Source organism: Prunus avium, chromosome 5 (genome assembly GCF_965620075.1).
Source record: "Prunus avium chromosome 5, drPruAviu1.hap1.1, whole genome shotgun sequence".
NCBI lineage: Eukaryota > Viridiplantae > Streptophyta > Magnoliopsida > Rosales > Rosaceae > Prunus > Prunus avium.
Genome location: NC_142288.1, coordinates 16,299,261 through 16,317,370, shown reverse-complemented (window position 1 = coordinate 16,317,370; position 18,110 = coordinate 16,299,261). Strand labels below are relative to the sequence as shown.

At 36.6% G+C, this 18,110-nt stretch overlaps 1 protein-coding gene and 1 pseudogene across 1 annotated transcript; both read left to right on the top strand.

The window, feature by feature from the left end:
- Positions 1-539: 539 nt before the first annotated feature.
- Positions 540-2,884, top strand: LOC110768007 (triacylglycerol lipase 2-like; annotated as a pseudogene).
- Positions 2,885-14,091: 11,207 nt separating this feature from the next.
- Positions 14,092-15,105, top strand: LOC148294403 (uncharacterized). Its single transcript, XM_088253741.1, has one exon. It carries the CDS (start codon positions 14,092-14,094, stop codon positions 15,103-15,105), a length of 1,014 nt encoding a protein of 337 aa, XP_088109867.1.
- The last annotated feature ends 3,005 nt before the right edge of the window (positions 15,106-18,110 follow it).

Here is an 18,110-nt window from a genome sequence, read left to right as displayed (position 1 = left end):
TACTTTCAGTCAACCACTATAAAAAATAAATAAATAAATTGATTGGTCTGTAAACGTTTTCATCAAAATAGACCACAGATCTAAATCTATTTATGCTCTAGCGTTATCATTCAATACAAAGTTTCAGAAATTCAATATTACAATGTGCAATTTAACGTACAAAGGGTCATTCATGAGAATTTACACACATTTGTACTCATATAGTGTCATAATAATTTCCACATTAATCTCATAATAATTCAAAGTTTGGGAGGTCAAAGTCTTGGGGGGTTTCTATATGACATTTATTTTCATTTACTACCTAGTTCACCCAACAAATAAGGTAACTCTTGTGTTTGGCTTGATCCGTTTTGTTTCGGATTTATTTACTATAAAAAGCAAAACACTATGAAACGCTCAGAGACAACAAATCAAACTAAGCTCCATCAAGGAACTTGTAGCTCAAGTGGTTAAGAGCATTTACCCTTGCACCTCATGTCCTAGGTTCGATTCCCCCCCTCAACCAATATCACTTGTATCAAAATCAAACTAAGCCCCAAATGGCCAACCCTTTGAGCACTCTACTTCTTGTGGCTCTACTTTCTCTTTCAGCTGCTGCAGCAACAAGAACTAAGCTGCAACCAACCAACAATGTGGATGGTGGCATTTGCAAATCATTGGTGGAGACACAAGGCTATGCTTGCGAAGAACATAAAGTAACTAAGTTTTATAAAATGCCAGCCTTAGTTTTATCTTTTTTCATCAGTTTATATATGTCACTATTTTTTTGGTAATTAAACTTTGTAGTATCTTTTTTCATGGAACTTTTGGTGGGTTTAAGGTAACAACAGCAGATGGTTATGTCCTTGGCTTGCAAAGGATTCCAGCTGGTCGGTCCGGTAACGAGACAGCAGCTAAGCTGCCTGTTTTGTTACAACATGGACTACTTATGGTTTGTACCTAATTAAGCCACCATATACCTGAACCCTAAATGTACACAGTACATGGCATAACAAGCCAATTAAGAATCAATTTATGTGTGATAACAGGATGCTTCAGCTTGGCTGCTCAATGAGCCGGATAAGGCTTTGGCATTCATCTTGGCAGATGAGGGTTTTGACGTATGGCTTGCCAACGCTCGTGGGACAGAATCTAGCCGTGGACACACATCACTTAGCCCTAATGATCCGGTACGATCACTTTGCTTGTATTTTAATCACATCATAATCTGCATCGTAATTAAGCTTATACGTACTAATGATACATGTTTATATATGTAGGCATACTGGGACTGGTCATGGGATGAATTGACTGCTTATGATCTTCCTGCTGCATTCCAGTATGTGAACAATCAAACAGGACAGAAATTACACTATGTTGGTCATTCCTTGGTAAATATTTCCTGGATCCAGGTTTTTTTCTTTTTTTTCTTTTTTGTAACACATATAATTAACAAACAAGTATGACTGAGACTTGGAAAGTACTGAAATTATAGGGAACTTTGACTGCCCTTGCCGCCTTCTCCCAAGAAAAGCTGTTAAACCTGCTAAGATCAGCTGCTTTGCTTAGTCCAATTGCTTATCTTGGTCAGATATCGCCGTTTGGAAGAACTGCTGCCGACATATTTTTAGCTCAAGTAACACAACTCAATGAACTTTTATTTTATTTTATTTTGAAATTATGGGATTCTTAGTTCATTCATTATGAAGTAGAATAACTGACCAAAGTGTTATCTGTTTTATTTAACAGGGACTGGCGTTGTTGCGTTCCCAGGCATTTCCAAACGAGTGAGATTAGCAACTTAACCTATTTTTCTTAAGTAGCAAAGGCAAATGCAGACAATATCATAAGTTTAATTCCTATGCATACTTCACAAATTTCTCCTGCCTCTGAGGCCAACAATGCTAGCCTAGAGCATGAGAAGTTCCTCAACTATGTCTTATAATTTGTTGCATTGTTTCAAAACAGTTGACAAGGATGCTTTTCTACATTAACGATTATGTACAGAACTGTCCTTCAAGTAAAATTTATAAGGATTTTTCATAGCAAAACAAAATAAAATAAAAGGTTGAATGTTAATATATCTGATTCTTGGTCACTCATTTGTGAAAATTGACATGATTATAAAAAATTTCCTGTTCTTCCCAAAATCCCAACAGGCAGGTAAACCGACTTTTGGATTTTATCTGCACAAGACCAGGCATTGACTGCTCCAACTTTCTATCAGTTACAACAGGTGACTACCATGTTAAGCTTTCCCATTGAATTCATACTTTTTAACTTGAATTTCTTTTATTCCTCCTCTTTTGATTGGCTTGGTTTTTTCAATCTATAGGCCCAAATTGCTGCCTCAGTTCTTCAAGCACTGATGCTCTTTTTAAGCATACGCCGCAAACTACTTCAACAAAGAATGCTCTACATCTCTTTCAGAGTAAGTCTCTTTCATTTCCAAGTTGAGTTATGGTGACCTAAAACTAAAGGTCTAAAGTCCGCTAAAAAGCTGAAGTATTTGCTTGAAAATCCACCCTAATTACATTCAATACTTACTCTAATTTCAATTTTTGCTTCTTGTTGATTTTCGAAAGTGGTCAGAAAGGGCACCATAGAAATGTATGATTACGGTCTGCCAATCACAAACATCAAGCACTACAGGCAGCCTACTCCTCCTGTGTACAACATGGCAAACATTCCGAAAGATGTTCCTCTATTCCTCAGCTATGGAGGGAGGGATCCGCTTTCGAACGTGTTTGATGTGAACCTTTTGCTGGACAACCTCAAAGATCATTACATGGACAAGCTTGTGGTACAGTTCAGAGAGGATTATGCCCATATGGATTTTATTATGGCTATGAATGCCAATCAAGTTGTGTATGATCCTCTACTTTCCTTCTTCAGGCTCCATTGAGAGTTTATCTACTGTTGTAATCTGCTTTTGGGATTTTAGCTTTCGTTAATTTTGAATTGTCAAATTTAAGAAGTTTTGTTTATGTTTTTCCTTCAAACATACATGTGAGCTTTCTTATAGTGTATCTTGGTTTATCAGGAATAAAGTAATACGTTATTTTGCCACATCCAGAATCCATTGAATATAAGTTTATATGCATAACAACTATCAACTCCCATAGACAGTGACGCAGAATGACCAAAAGAAAAGAAAACCACCGATTTTAGTTTCATTGTCAACAAACCATTGTACATTGTAAACCCCTATTTTGTTACCAGACATTTATGTTGGATTTGGAGGTTTGCTATAGTGAGGCTTAAGAATTGACGGTTGAAATGAACTTCTTTGATTTAGATCAACACGTGGGTTAGGTCAGAGTCCGTCCTCTTGCATCCAAGTTTGAATCCTCCTCTCATAAATTAGATCAATTTAGAATAATTTAAACTATCGCCTGTATAATTTTTTTTTCAATTATTTTAAAAAGGGTAATGCAGTGCAGGCTTGAGGACATCTTTGTAACACATGTATAGGCTTCCATGATATGAGCTACCATTTTCCTCAATTGGCTTTGAAGAATCCAATACGGGCTTCAATAATCATCCTCGAATCCAGCCCAAAATCATATTTGAAACAAAAGATAATCATACCCAAAATCAATAATAATCATACAAATGTGCATGGGATGTGAAATGCAACACAACTAATTAAATGGTTGCTTCATTTATTAATTCGTTGCATTGCAATAGATAAAAGTATAACAATTGGCACCATGTGAAGCCCAACAAGCAGGTTCACCCAACATTTCCAATTCTAAACCCGAACTTTAGCCCCTCGTTTACTCAATCTCTTTGTTAGTATGTCTTTATACTATGTTATGTTCCCTCAAGAGGGAGAGACAGTTTATCCAACTCATCCAATCATGTCCCCATGCATGTCTTTTTTTATTTTTTATTTTATACAAGTGATACTAAGGGAGGGGGAATCGAACATTACAGGATCTCAAAAGTAGGATAAATGTTCTTAATCGCTTAAGCTACAAGTAAGATATTCTGAAAACCTAAAGAAAAAACAAAACAATTAAGACTAATTTATACTTATCTAAGCAACATGTTTTTTTTATCTTCTGGAGATCAGCATTTTGTTTTACTCATATCCTTGTGCATTGCATGAGGAGACACTCCTTGATATTAGTAATTTCCTACAAATTTGCAACCAGAAAAGGCTCGAGAATTTTGGATGTACATACAAATCTGCAACTTGAGAGAAGAAAGCCCACACCATATGGTAATAAAACGACAATGAGATCTTAATCAGCCACATGGGCCGGTCATAATCGTGGTTTAATTAGTACCCATATTTTTTTTTTAATGGTTAATTAAGATTAATTAATCTAAGCACCAAGGAAGGAATCAATTGGGTAAAGGGTGTGTTTATAATTGGTTTAGGGGTAGGGCCACTTGGAAAGCGACAAGGAACATTATAAATGGTGTGGTGTACTTTGCAAGTTGGCTTTAGTGTAAACAGTTTTCGGAAAAGATGGTTTGGATGTGTTTTGTTTTGTCAATGGGAGGCTGATGGGTTTAGATTTGGAGTTGTTTCAAAGGCTATACAGCTAAGTCATGTGATTTACCTAAATTTTTCATTTTGGTTCATAATCAAGCAATCAAATTCGCAAACTTACACGCGCCCTTCATGATGCTGTTTTGGTGTGTAGTGATAGTGAACTGCCAAAATTGTAAATGCATCTATTTTGGGTCTATATTTTAGGTCATCCTGGTTCGTTGAGTGGTCCCTTGAGTGATGTAGCACCACTTCTTCGTTCGAATACACCATCTGTATCTGTATGGGGATTTCTCCCTGTTTGTATTGAGTATGTGTTAGTACCGTATAGAGAAATCTACTAAGATTTGTATTTCAAATTTTATTATACCGACAATTTTTTCTACAATTTTATTTCAATGATCAAAAATCATTTCTACCAAAAAAAAAAACACTTAAATATGAAATCATTTAACGACTCAATTAAATGGTTGTCATTTTAGTGTTAGTGTTCATTTATTTTGTTGGTCACAGCTAGATGTCTTGCTGATTTTCAATTTATCTCATTTTTGCAATGACGATCTATGACGAAGACTTAAAAATAGACGATTCAAATCATTGAAGTTAAATTCATATTGAACCCTACAAGGTGTCCCTCAATTATTATTTGAGGAATTCCTTAATAGAAAGGGACTGTATATATTATAATACAAACAAATGTTGAAATTTTTTGAAACTCCTTTTTATTCTTCATTGTAATATGTATATATTATAGAATGGCTAAGGTTTTAATGATAATATATAGTTTTTCGAAACCATGCATGGAGGTAGTGTTTAATATCCACAGAAAATATTAATTTTATAAACAGTATATATTAATTTTATAAAAATGTTCATTTACAATTGTACTCCAAGCTTCAACATCGATCCTTCATATTTTGAGTTAAAAATCATTCATCATACCACTTTTTACAAATTCCTATGACATAGTTTAATTCTAGTTATTTAGCATTTGACCAATAACTTCATCTTCGATCCATGCATACTTCTCTTTGTCGCCTAATAAATAAACTCGGATATGAATCATGATTGCTAAAGTTATATATTTTTGTAATGAAAGATAAATAATTATAAACATAGTAACTAAATTATGGAATAACTTATAATAAGAAAAAGATACGTGTTGGTTTGTACTTTTTTTTATATCCCTGTAAGTGAGTGTAGACCTTAATGCAGTTTTTCTTGCTAAATATTAATTAAGTTATGGATAATCTAACTGTACAATTCCTAAGTTCTCATCATATAATGATTGCTCCAAAAATAAAATAAAAATTAATCCTAGGTCTTGGCAATTCCATTATCCCAACTTTTAATTAATAATATTCAAGATACGTAGAACAAAAAACAACATAAAAAGTAGCTATTTTTAAATTCATGAACACGGTTACTGCAGTTCTACTTCAATGATCTAAATCATCTATGTTTTAAGTTTTCATTCAAAGATTCTTTTTGTAAAAGACAAATTGGAATCATTGAGGCATTTAGTTGTGATAAACAAAATTGACAACCACGATGTTTAAAAAAAAACACTAAAATGACAACTATTTAATTGATCAATAGTTTATGGTTTTAGATTTGAGTGATTTTTTGTATGGATGATTTTGAAGAGAATACATAAAAATAGATGGTTTGAATCATTAAAATACAATACGAAATATATCTCTGAAGCTCTTCGTATATTGCTATATTTTATTTCCAAGTGTCTTTGTTAAGATGGTATATCATCATTTAGAATTATCGAAGTTAAGCTTTGAAATCAGTGAGTAAAAGATGAATTATCAAGCAGTAGAGTACTATTGGATTTTGGTGTGTGGTGATTACAAAGTGGTTTTGTCCTGTGGGGTGACGCATTGGAACTAATGCTCTCACAGTTGAGAATTAAGTAAAGCAATACCATTGGTAGCTAGCTTTATTGCAAATCAAGTGGGCAAGTGCACAGAATAAAGACTAATATTAAAATTAAAAGGTAAATAAGAAAGAAAAATGATTAAAATAGTTGGGTTAAAAGCTTGTGGGGACCTCGGATTTAAGCATATATTAGGGCAAGTTAATCACCTCTTTGGCATCCGAAGATTTTGTATTATTAGTTGATTGAGATTGACGATGATGTTAATTATAATCGAGATTATCAAAATGATATATGCATTGTCAAACGTGTGTAATGAAACACGACAAGTTGGAAGGCATGGGAGCACTTGCTTGGAACAAACATAATTAGGAGACAATTGCTCTCAATTATTTGAGATGAAGAAATCTATGTACCATCTTCGTTTTTGCCCTAATAAAGTAGAACCTTGATGTTTAAATTAGTGATGGGTAAAGTTCGGATTTCGAGCCTCTGCATTTAATACTTGTGCCTTTACACGAATTTAAGAGAATGCTAACCATTAGATTAATCTAATAGGTAAAGTTCAGATCTCATGCTTACGTCTAAACTATGTTGTTTTAAATTTCATTTAATTATCTTTATAGTATAAATTCTAAAACTCGAAATGTTTAATCCTTAAACCCTAAAACAACATCGTTTTGGAAACAAGCACAAAGTCAACACCAAAGATATGAATATAATAGATCATTTTAGAAGACTAGGTGCTAATGATTCTTGCAGACTTGCTGATGGCATATTAAAAAGATTAAGTTTGCCAGAAGGATAGAGATGTTATTTGAAGCATAATTAATATAAAACTTATATATTGTTATGATTATTATTTAACTTAAATAATAAAATCACACTTTGAAGTTATTTCAAATTGTCTTGGAAACTGAAAACATTCGCAATGTGTCTATATGTCACATGATAATCGTACAAGAATGGGTTGTGAAAGAATGGAGGAGACGTGCTTCCCAAATCCTATTCTTATGTTTCTATGTCAGGACGGTAGCAACTCTTGAGAGAGAGAGAGAGAGAGAGAGAGAGAGAGAGGTGTTGACGTGTGAAAAAGACCTGAGGGGATATAGATTAGGAGTTGGTGGATCTTCCCAAGGACAATATTGTAATGGAGAGAGAGAGAGAGAGAGAGAGAGAGAGAGAGAGAGAGAGAGAGGTTGGGTGGTCTTATTCTTATCACAAAGTCAAACGACTTGGTCCTTTTGATCTTTTCTCTCTTGTGTGCCTCTTTGTTTGTCTTGAAGGTCACCCACCCCTCGTGGGTTTGTCTTTTTATGAAACTCAAGCATGTGACCCTATTAATCTCATCTCATCTCTCTCTCTCACTATATTTTCTAGTAGTGGTTGTAGACCCGTACAACTAGAACTAGGTTAAAAATCTTTGAGACCTGAGCATTTTCAGAAACCTTTCAACACTCAACAAACTCAGCCTGGATCTCTCTCTCTCTCTCTCTCTCTCTCTCTCCTCTGTGCATGCGTGGCCTAAAATTCGGGGGGCTTTTCCTAGGACTGGACTGAGAGAGAGAGAGAGAAGGACAGGGTTGTTGCCATAATAATAATAGCAATAGCTTTATCGATCTTCCTGCCCCAAGCTCTATATATATACGCAAAGCCAAGCAAAGCAGAAGCCTTTCTTTCTTTCTGAACCCAATCTGCTTCCTCCTGTTATTTCACAGGAATATTAAACTTGCATTCCTTCACCAAGCAAGCTAATCCAATCGTAGACCAACGCGCAGGTAAATGTGCGTGTGTAACAAAACCCAATTAGTTAGAAAAGAAAAAAAAAACAATTTGTTAATTTAAAAATGTTACTTGGAAATATTGTGCTTGTGGGTTTAGCTATAAAACCATGTGTAATTGTGATTCATTTGGGGTTACATCTATTTAACATATTGTATTATTTGTCTTTTTATCTATAAGGAAATGCTTTTCTTTCTTATGAATTACAGTTTGATATATATACAAAAAGAATTCATTACAAATACAAGAATAAGAACTTTTGCACACATATATTGATAAGAATGTAAGAACTCCTATTTACTTGGTAAGGAGGGAAGTATTTTTCTTACTTAATCTTCTGAGTCGGTTAAGAGACTTAATAAATATATTTTATTGTGGATTTTTGTTACGTAAGTCGAATGTGGATGCACAATAACTTATATATATCAATGACTGTAAATCAATTTTTTATCAAAAGAAAAAAAACAAAAACAAAAACAAAAACTTACCAGTAACGGATTTATGCAACAACTGTGATTGTAACGTTTGTAACATGAAGTAAATATAATTGTTACATCAACTCGTTGTATACAAGTTTTTCTCTACCATTACCATTGATGGAAAACTCATGAGCGTATAGGAGAGAGAGTGGAATAGGAAGCTGCAAGGAGCTGAGGGGAAAGTCGTATTGGGGTTAGGTAATCGCAGAACTCGTGCTGGAGGGCTATCTTAAAGAGCCCCCCGGGATTTAAGGGGAGAAAATGTGACCAAGGAGATGGAGATTGAAAAGAGACCAATTCCCAAAGGAAAAAAAAAAAATTAAGTGACAGAGAGATAGAGAGAGAGAGGCCTCGTGGCCGACAGCTATTCGGTGCTCCTTAACTTCTCCTGCGTTTTTGATTTGGACACTGCACGTGATCTCCCTCTCCTTCTCTCTCTCTCTGTGCAAACTCCCAGTCGCACTAAGCTCCATGCAATCGGATTGGGTAAAGCCCATGAAGAAAGATAGATGACCACAACAAAGGATGTTGATGTGTGTAGAAATGGAAAAACGACTCAACAAAGTACTGCTGGCCATCATGATCTTGATTCGTAAACATTACTTTTTTTTTACTTTCTTATTTGGCTAACCCCAACAATCAGATTTATTGACTATGTCACAAGTCAAAATTGGACATCCACTGACTCTTGTTTTGGTTTAATTAGAGCAATGATCTTTGAATTTGTACACGTGCGATTTATATTTTAGTCTTCTAACTTGGTTTTTTTTTTTTGATTAAGTTCTAACTTGGTTTTTAGTTCATGTAATTCTTCAACTCGATTTCGTGTGGTACATCGTTTTGGCTTATACTTCCCTCTAAAAATTTGTTGCTAATACCACCAAATTCGAGCCCTAATCACTCGAATTAACCCCAATTCAAACCTTAAATAGTCGATGCATACCACAAATCCTGTCTTAATTAGTAAATTTAACACTAACCGAATCTTATATGTTCACCCTAAACCACAAACTGAGCATTCAAACCAAAACATTTGAGACCATATTCAGTTTTTACTTTCCAAAGTCTCTATATATATCTATCTCGTCATAGCAGTTTCTTAGGTCTCTTTTTGGGATTTTAAAGTTCTTTTTTACTCTAAAAAGTAAATCATGGACATGTCACGTGATCAAAACTGAAAAATGAGCACCAGCTAACATAAATAACTAAATGTGCGAGACAAAATTGAGTTGAAGAACTACAAGAACTAGAATTCGAGTTGGATGGCCAAAATCTAAAGTGTGTAAATTAAATTAAGTTTATGGACCATTGCTCTAATTAAGCCTTATTTTTTCCTTTCATATGGTAAAAAGAAAAGTTGTTATTGGGTCTCCAAGAGAATCGTGATGCACTTTTTTCTCTCTTATCTTATAGACTAGAGAGTAATACAAAATAGCTAATTTAGAGTGCTAATAATAGCCCCCTTTTATATATATATATATATATATATATAAAAAGCATATTCTACTAAAATTAATAGTGAGAAAGGTTGAAAATCTAGAAACTCTAATTACCAAAAATACGCCAAATTATATTAAATAAACCTCACTACTAACTTTGGCTCACACCAAAACCACTCCGCTTTTAAAGGCTTATTTGGGACTGCTTTTTTAGGAAGTATTTCTGATCATAAGTGCTTCTAACAAAAGCGTTTTTATTATAAAAATCTTGAATTTTCATACAAAATTAAAGTGCTTCGTGGAAAAGCACTTGGGAGTGCTTCTTGAAGAAGCATGTAGCAGGTAGGAAGCACTTCTATGACCCAGAAGCGCTTCTAAACTTTTCTGCCAAACGCTGTCAGAAGCGCTTTTAATGATCAAAAATCGCTTTTGGCCCTTCCAGAAGCAATCCCAAACAGGCCAATCTAAGATGGTGAGAGTAATAGAAAAAAACATATCTTAAAGTGGTTTAAGAGCTCTTGGGCACTTTTTCATTACAAGCCGGTTTTTAAGGGCAAGTTCTACCCATGAGTTCTTAAAAATTGATATTAGAACCAGGTTTCACTATGCAACTAGACCCACTTTTATAGAAAAGGGCTACCTATAGGCTCAATTAAGATGATTGGTGTTATGTATAACATAATATTGAGTCATTGAATATTGCTAGTTGAGTGAAGCCGCCTCAAACGAAGTGGACCCGTGTCGATAAAGTGGGCAAACGAGGACATTAAGTAAGGAAGCGTTGTGGAATGTTAGGACTCAAAATCTCACATTGGAAAAATAGTATATCATAAAGTGGTTTAAGAGCTCTTAGGCACTTTTGCTTTACAAACCAATTTTTAAGGGCAAATTCTACCCATGGGTTCTTAACAATTGATAGTAAACATTGCCTTTGATTTAATGCACGGAATTTGGACATAAATCTCTTGATTCTTTTGCAAGGGATTGACATACTATACACAGTGGCGTATCCCCTTAACAGCCATGGAAATAGGCTTGACCCAGGTTTTTTTTTAATTGCCTGGCAAAACGACGTCGTTTTGCTTAAGACGCTTCCAAATTTTTTTAAACAAACTACGTCGTTTTGTTGAGGCATACTGCTTTTTATTTTATTTTATAGATATTTATAAAAATACCCAATCCTAGACATGTATTTATAAAAATACCCAAGCACTATTTAAACATAGAAACATACCCAAAATGGGTTTTGGGTATGTGTGTAATGATGAGTTTTGGGTATGTTTATAAATGGATTTTGAGTGTGTGTAATGATGAGTTTTGGGTATGTTTATAAAGTGTTTTGGGTGTTAGGTATTTTTATAATTTCAGCCCGCATTTTGGGTATTTTAGTGAAACTCCCTTTTTTTTTTAACCGACCCCCACCCCCTCCCCCACCACAACCATCTCCTTCCTTCCCGATGAGTTGAACTTGGGCTTCCAGAGTTGATGACAAATTGAAATCATTCAAATATATTTGTCCAATAAAGAATAAATTTTGAAAGAGAAAAAATAGATAAGAAAAGGGAAAAACTCTCATAATTTTTTTTTGGGAACATTTACACTATGATTCCTTGGGTTACGGATCGTGGATCTGGAGAAATTTTTAAATGTTCCAGGTACACCACGTGTCTGGTGTACCATCCAATAAACATAGAACATGTGGAATTATTATCCAACTTACTGCATTTCTTCTTATGACATGTGGCAGACTGCATTGGACATATTCCATATGTCTTCCGTCTATTTGATGGTACACCAACCACGTGGTGTACCGGCAACACTCAAAAATTACTCGTGGATCTGCCACTGACTATATATATATTACATGCTTCCTTGCACCCAAATTCGACCCTCTCCTCATACATTAATATTTTAGAATATTGCTTTTTGAAAAAGAAAAAAAAGTACCAGACTTTTACAATTAATGGTAAACTGTAACAGTCAAGCAATGATATGATTATGAAAAGTAAATAATTTAACAATTAATTTAAGTGAACGCAACCTTCTGATAGTTAATATAAGCTATTTTAGTGTTGGGAATTATTTATTGAAAAGTATATATAATAAAGGCAAGTTAATTGCTTCTACAGTAATAAATAAGTACATACATTAACTATAACATGCATGTTTGCGATGCATTGCCCTCTAGAGATACGACCGTAAGACATAAACAATAGATAATATTAATTGAGTTACATTTTGAGCTAGTTGAACCTCTAAGCAACTTTTAAGAGCCATTGCTTGACTAGAATACTAGATTATCGTTATGATCATTTTAGTAACCATCGAAATCATTGTGTTCATCTATTTACTTCATCATCTTTAAATGACTAATAATCCTTATACGAGACCTAATAATTAAACAGTTTGGATCTTCGAACATGCAATCCCTATTGGATTTTGTTAAAAATAAGTACCCCTTTCAATAAGTTTTCTAATTGGATTAGTCTTTTCACTTTTAATAACTGTTTCAAAGATCATGTGTTTAGCCACTAAAGCATGATTCACATTACAACTGTATATTATGAAATGGATAAGGAAAGAAAAGAAAATTAAATAATTTTTAATTATAATAAAAGGTTAATTACTAGTATTATAGTCTTAGTATTACGTACTTTTTAGTCTTCCACGTATAAAATATTTCATTGGTAAATTTCAACGCCTTCAAATGGCCGCATTTGGTTTGAAAAATTCGGGTCGTGGATTACTTTACCTAATCATACAACAAATTAAGATTTCTTAATTTCATCAAGTAATAAATTTGTATTGGTGGAGAAAGAACCTTTCCAGTAATTAATTATTTTCTTTTGCATCGTTTACTTTGCTTTTATAATTTGTTAATGAGTTAGGTAAGTCAAGGTCTTTATATAATTTAGCACCTCACGTATGAAAATGAAGCATTTCCTACTTGGACTTCGAACAAACCTTCTAGAAGTGAAGCTGTTCATTAGTTAGTTTTAGTAGCCTTCGATTTAGGGTTTAACAATTTTAAATTTTATAAAATTCGAAAAAGAAAAACATGAAGAAGGGTTTAGTGTTTTGGATTTACGGTTTAGAGAAATAAAAATTCACGTGATGAAGACGGATTTAAATTTGAAATATCTTCCAACATTATTTTACGAAAAATGATCTCAACTTGGCATTCTATACTTTATAGCATTTTGTTATGACCTTATGGGTTTGACATCAAATTAACTCCAGTTGAGAACTATGTGAACTCCTCATATTAATTAATAATCAAATATTTCGTTCTTATTATAAAATTCACTATCTTATGGAATTATCAAAAGTTATTGGTGAATTGAACTTGGCTAAATATGCTGGTGTATAACTTATAACATTACACAAATTCTAATGACCATATATGTGACATACCACTGACAAATCAAATATATGGATGATGAAAATGTATAATGAGTTAAGAGTATGTGATATGCAACTTTAGAGTTCGTATAGAATTTAATTGGTTCATTATATTTAATTCCTCAATTTTTTCTTCAAAAAATCCTCATAACTTACAAAATTTTCCAAAATTTGAAAACTTTGGACTGATGTTTTTGTTGACGTGAGTCTCCTAATTAATCAAGGAGAATTATTTCCTTGATTAATTAAGGGATTTACTTTCCCATTCCATTTAGTTGACAAATCTGTGTATAATTAGGATATACTTTCCTAATTCCTTGTAAAGCACTCTGTAAACCCATATATATACCTCCTTATGGAGAAGAATAAAGTATCTGAACATATTGAAAACCCGTATTCATATTTTAGCATGGTATCAGAGCAATCGATCCTAAGTTGTCTCTAAATCCTCGTATTGAATTTCTCGAAACCCGAATCCCTCGTATCCTGAATCCCAAAACCCTGAATCCTGAAACTTTGAATCCTGAATCCCGAAACCCTAAACACACTCTGAATCCTGAATCCTGTATCCCGAAACCCTAAACACAACCCCGACACCTTACCCATTTTCCTTCCGCTGCCATGGATATCGTTTCCCAAACCACCGAATCCACTTCCTCATCCCCCCAAATTGTTACTATTCAGAGTGACAACGCTCCGTTTCCTACCGGCATCACCTTGACAGAGACCAATTATGCCTTATGGTCTCAGGTCATGGAGTTACGTATTGCTAGTCGCGAAAAATTGGGATACCTCACCGGCGACACTCCGCAGCCCCCTAAGTCCTCCTCCACTTACAACCAATGGTGTACGGCGAACTTTCGGGTCAAAGGGTGGCTCATCGACTCCATGTCTCCAGACTTGATGGGTCGGTTCATCCGTTTTAGTACCGCCAAAGAAATCTGGGATGCCGTGAAGAAAACCTACTTTGATGGGGGGGATAAAACTTTTCTGTTTGATCTCAACAAATGGGCGTTCACCATTAAACAGAATGGTGCTCCCGTCCACAAATACTACAGCCAACTGCAGACCATCTTTCAGGAGATTGATCATCGCACCCCGAATCGCATGCACTATGACGCCGACATCACTGAGCGCCAGACTGAACTGGATCGTCTTCGTGTTCACCTTTTCCTTGCCGGGCTCGATCCTCAGTTTGATCAAGTCCGGGGGGAGATCCTGCACAAAGACCCCAAATTGGACCTTGACCAAACTTTTGCATATGTACGTCGCGAAGCTCAACAACGACTGACCATGGCTAGTACTCCAGACACTGCGGTTCTGGCCACTCAACGTCCGAGGGGCCCTCCACCCTCTACCGGTGGCGCTTCTCAGACTCAGATCACAAGCTCTCGTCCGGAAACCAAATGCACTCATTGTGGTGGGAGCAAACATAATCGTGCTTGCTGTTATGAACTAATTGGGTACCCGGATTGGTGGGACCACTCCAAAGCTCCTCGCAGGAATAAGAGCACCTCCCTTCACACATCTTCCATCACGGATCCTGTAAGTCCTGCTGCTCCACCTGCACCGGCTCCTGCCTCTGCCTCTGTAGCCACATCAGGTACCCAAGGTTATGTTTTGCATAGTTCCTAAAGAAACACACATGGGTCATTGACACCGGAGCCACTGATCACATGACCTTTGATCCGGGACAAATTATTTCTCATACACTGCCTTCTCAATCGGTGGTGTCTAATGCCAATGGTACCCCCTCCCCGGTGATTGGGGAGGGTTCCCTCTCTCTCTCTGACTCCCTCACTTTGGATTCTGTGTTGATTGTTCCATCCTTACATCATAATCTCTTGTCTGTTGCCCAAATTACTACGGCTTTGAATTGCACTGTAACCTTTTGGCCTACTCATTGTGTTTTTCAGGACATTCTCAGCAGCAAGACGATTGGTTGTGGTAATAGGAGGGGCAAACTCTATTATTTGGACCTGGCATCTGACAGTGAAGCCAGCCTCAGTCAAGCTTACAAAATTGGGGGGACGAGTGTTGAGAAGAAAACTTCCGAAGTATGGTTATGGCATCGCCGTCTTGGACATGCTTCGTTTGGATATTTACAGAAGCTATTTCCTTCATTATTTTTAGATTTAGAGAGTTCTAGTTTTAAGTGTGACATTTGTGAACTGGCCAAGAGCCATCGTGTTCCCTTTCCCTTAAGTTCCAATAAAAGTTTAAATCATTTTTCCCTTGTTCATTCTGATGTTTGGGGCCCTTCTAAAATTACCACTCCCGGGGGAGCTAGATGGTTTGTCACGTTCATTGATGATTGCACACGCATGACCTGGGTTTCCCTTCTCAAAACTAAAGGGGAAGTCAGTTCCAAGTTTCAACAGTTTTATCACATGGTGGAGACACAATTTCATACCCGAATTCAGGTTCTTCGGTCTGATAATGGCGGGGAATTTCTCAACCATGATCTTAATGAGTTCTTCCAACTCACGGTATCATCCATCAACGCTCATGCCCGTCCACTCCTCAACAGAATGGTGTGGCTGAACGAAAGAATAGACACTTACTGGAAGTAGTTCGTGCATCCCTCTTTTGTGCAAATATGCCTCGGTCTTTTTGGGGCGAAGCCGTCCTATCTACGGCTTACCTTATCAATCGGATTCCCTCTAGTATCCTCCAATTCCGAACTCCCCTTCAAACACTCCAACACCATAGCTAAATACCTCCCACCCAAAACCTGGAACCCCGCATATTTGGTTGTGTGGTCTTTGTCCACTTACATGATCACCAACGCAGCAAATTAGATCCCCGTGCCGACAAGTGTGTGTTCATTGGGTATACACCTCATCAGAAAGGTTACTGGTGTTATCATCCGCCAAGTCAGAAAGTGTATACTTCCATGGATGTTGCGTTCCGGGAACAGGAGAGCTATTTTTCGGATGCACAGGAGGATCCTTCTCACATTTCTGAATTTTTTACTCTAGCTTTTTTTCCAGATTCGATCCAGACTCAGAACGACCGGTCGTCGACCTATAGCGACCGGTCGCCCAACGAAAATGACCGGTCGCCAGCTGCAAACGACCGGTCGGAAACGCCTATGCCTGAAAGCGACCTGTCGCAGGTATCTCACGACCGGTCGCCCCCCACGATAACGACTTTGCCTAAAAGCGACCGGTCGCATTCTTCTCACGACCGGTCGCCACGCACGTCGCAACGCACGATCCCGACTCTGCCTGAAAACGACCGGTCGCCTGACCCTCACGACCGGTCGCTCCCCCCAGTTTTTGCTGAAATTGTTCCGATTCCAGCCATCACACTCAGGGGGAGAGAATTGAAGAGTTTATGCCTGCTCCGGAAAATTCTTCAGCTCCAGTACCACACCAATCATCTGCTGAGGACGTCATTCAGGTAACTTCTCTACCTGAAACTGATAACATTAATGAAATAACTGATTGCATTTCAGAAGGCGCAGAGCCTACATATCAGATTCCAAAAAGGAAGAATCGTGGTAAACCCCCAGTACACTACGAAGCAGATATTAATGCAAAGGGGAAATATCCCATCAACAATTATGTATCTCTCACCAGATTATCTGAGTCACGGGTACACTTTGTGAAGCAGTTAGCCGAAATACCTATTCCCAACAATGTAACTGAAGCACTAGAAGATGAAAAATGGAAAGAAGCCATAAATGAAGAAATGCGAGCTCTCCAGAAGAATGGCACATGGGAACTCGTGCCATTACCTCATGGAAAGAAGACAGTGAGATGCAGATGGATCTATAATGTGAAACTCAAGGCAGATGGATCTGTTGAAAGATATAAAGCTAGATTGGTAGCAAAGGGATACACACAGAGATATGGGATAAACTACCAAGAAACCTTTGCCCCAGTAGCCAAGATCAAAACTATCAGAATCCTCATGTCTCTAGCAGCAAATCTCGATTGGCCATTACATCAGTTTGATGTAAATAATGCATTCTTACATAGAGACCTGGAAGAAGAAGTATATATGGACTTACCACCAGGATGTAACTTCACTCGTGACAAAGGGAATCAAGTTTGCAAGCTCAAAAAGTCATTGTATGGGTTAAAGCAGTCTCCCAGGGCATGGTTTGGTAGATTCACTAAATCCATGAAGTTTTTTTGGATATACACAGAGTAATGCGGATCACACTTTGTTCCTGAAGCGTGATGGAAAGAAACTTACCGCACTGATTGTTTATGTGGATGACATAGTTGTGACTGGAAACGACACAGGAGAGCAATTGAAACTACAGAAGTATTTGTCTCAGGAATTTGAGATGAAGGATTTAGGTGATCTGAAGTACTTTCTTGGAATTGAAGTAGCAAGGTCCGCAAATGGTATATTTCTGTCATAGAGGAAATATGTATTGGATCTACTTGCTGAAACAGGATTGCTTGGATGTAAGCCTGCTGACACACCAATCGAGATGAATCACAAGTTGTGTGAAGGTATGGATCAAGAACCAACCAATAAGGAACAGTACCAACGCCTTGTTGGAAGGTTAATATATTTAGCCCACACAAGACCAGATATTGCATATGCTGTGAGTGTGGTTAGTCAGTTTATGCATTCACCCAGTGTGTCTCATAGGAATGCAGTTGATCGAATCTTAAGGT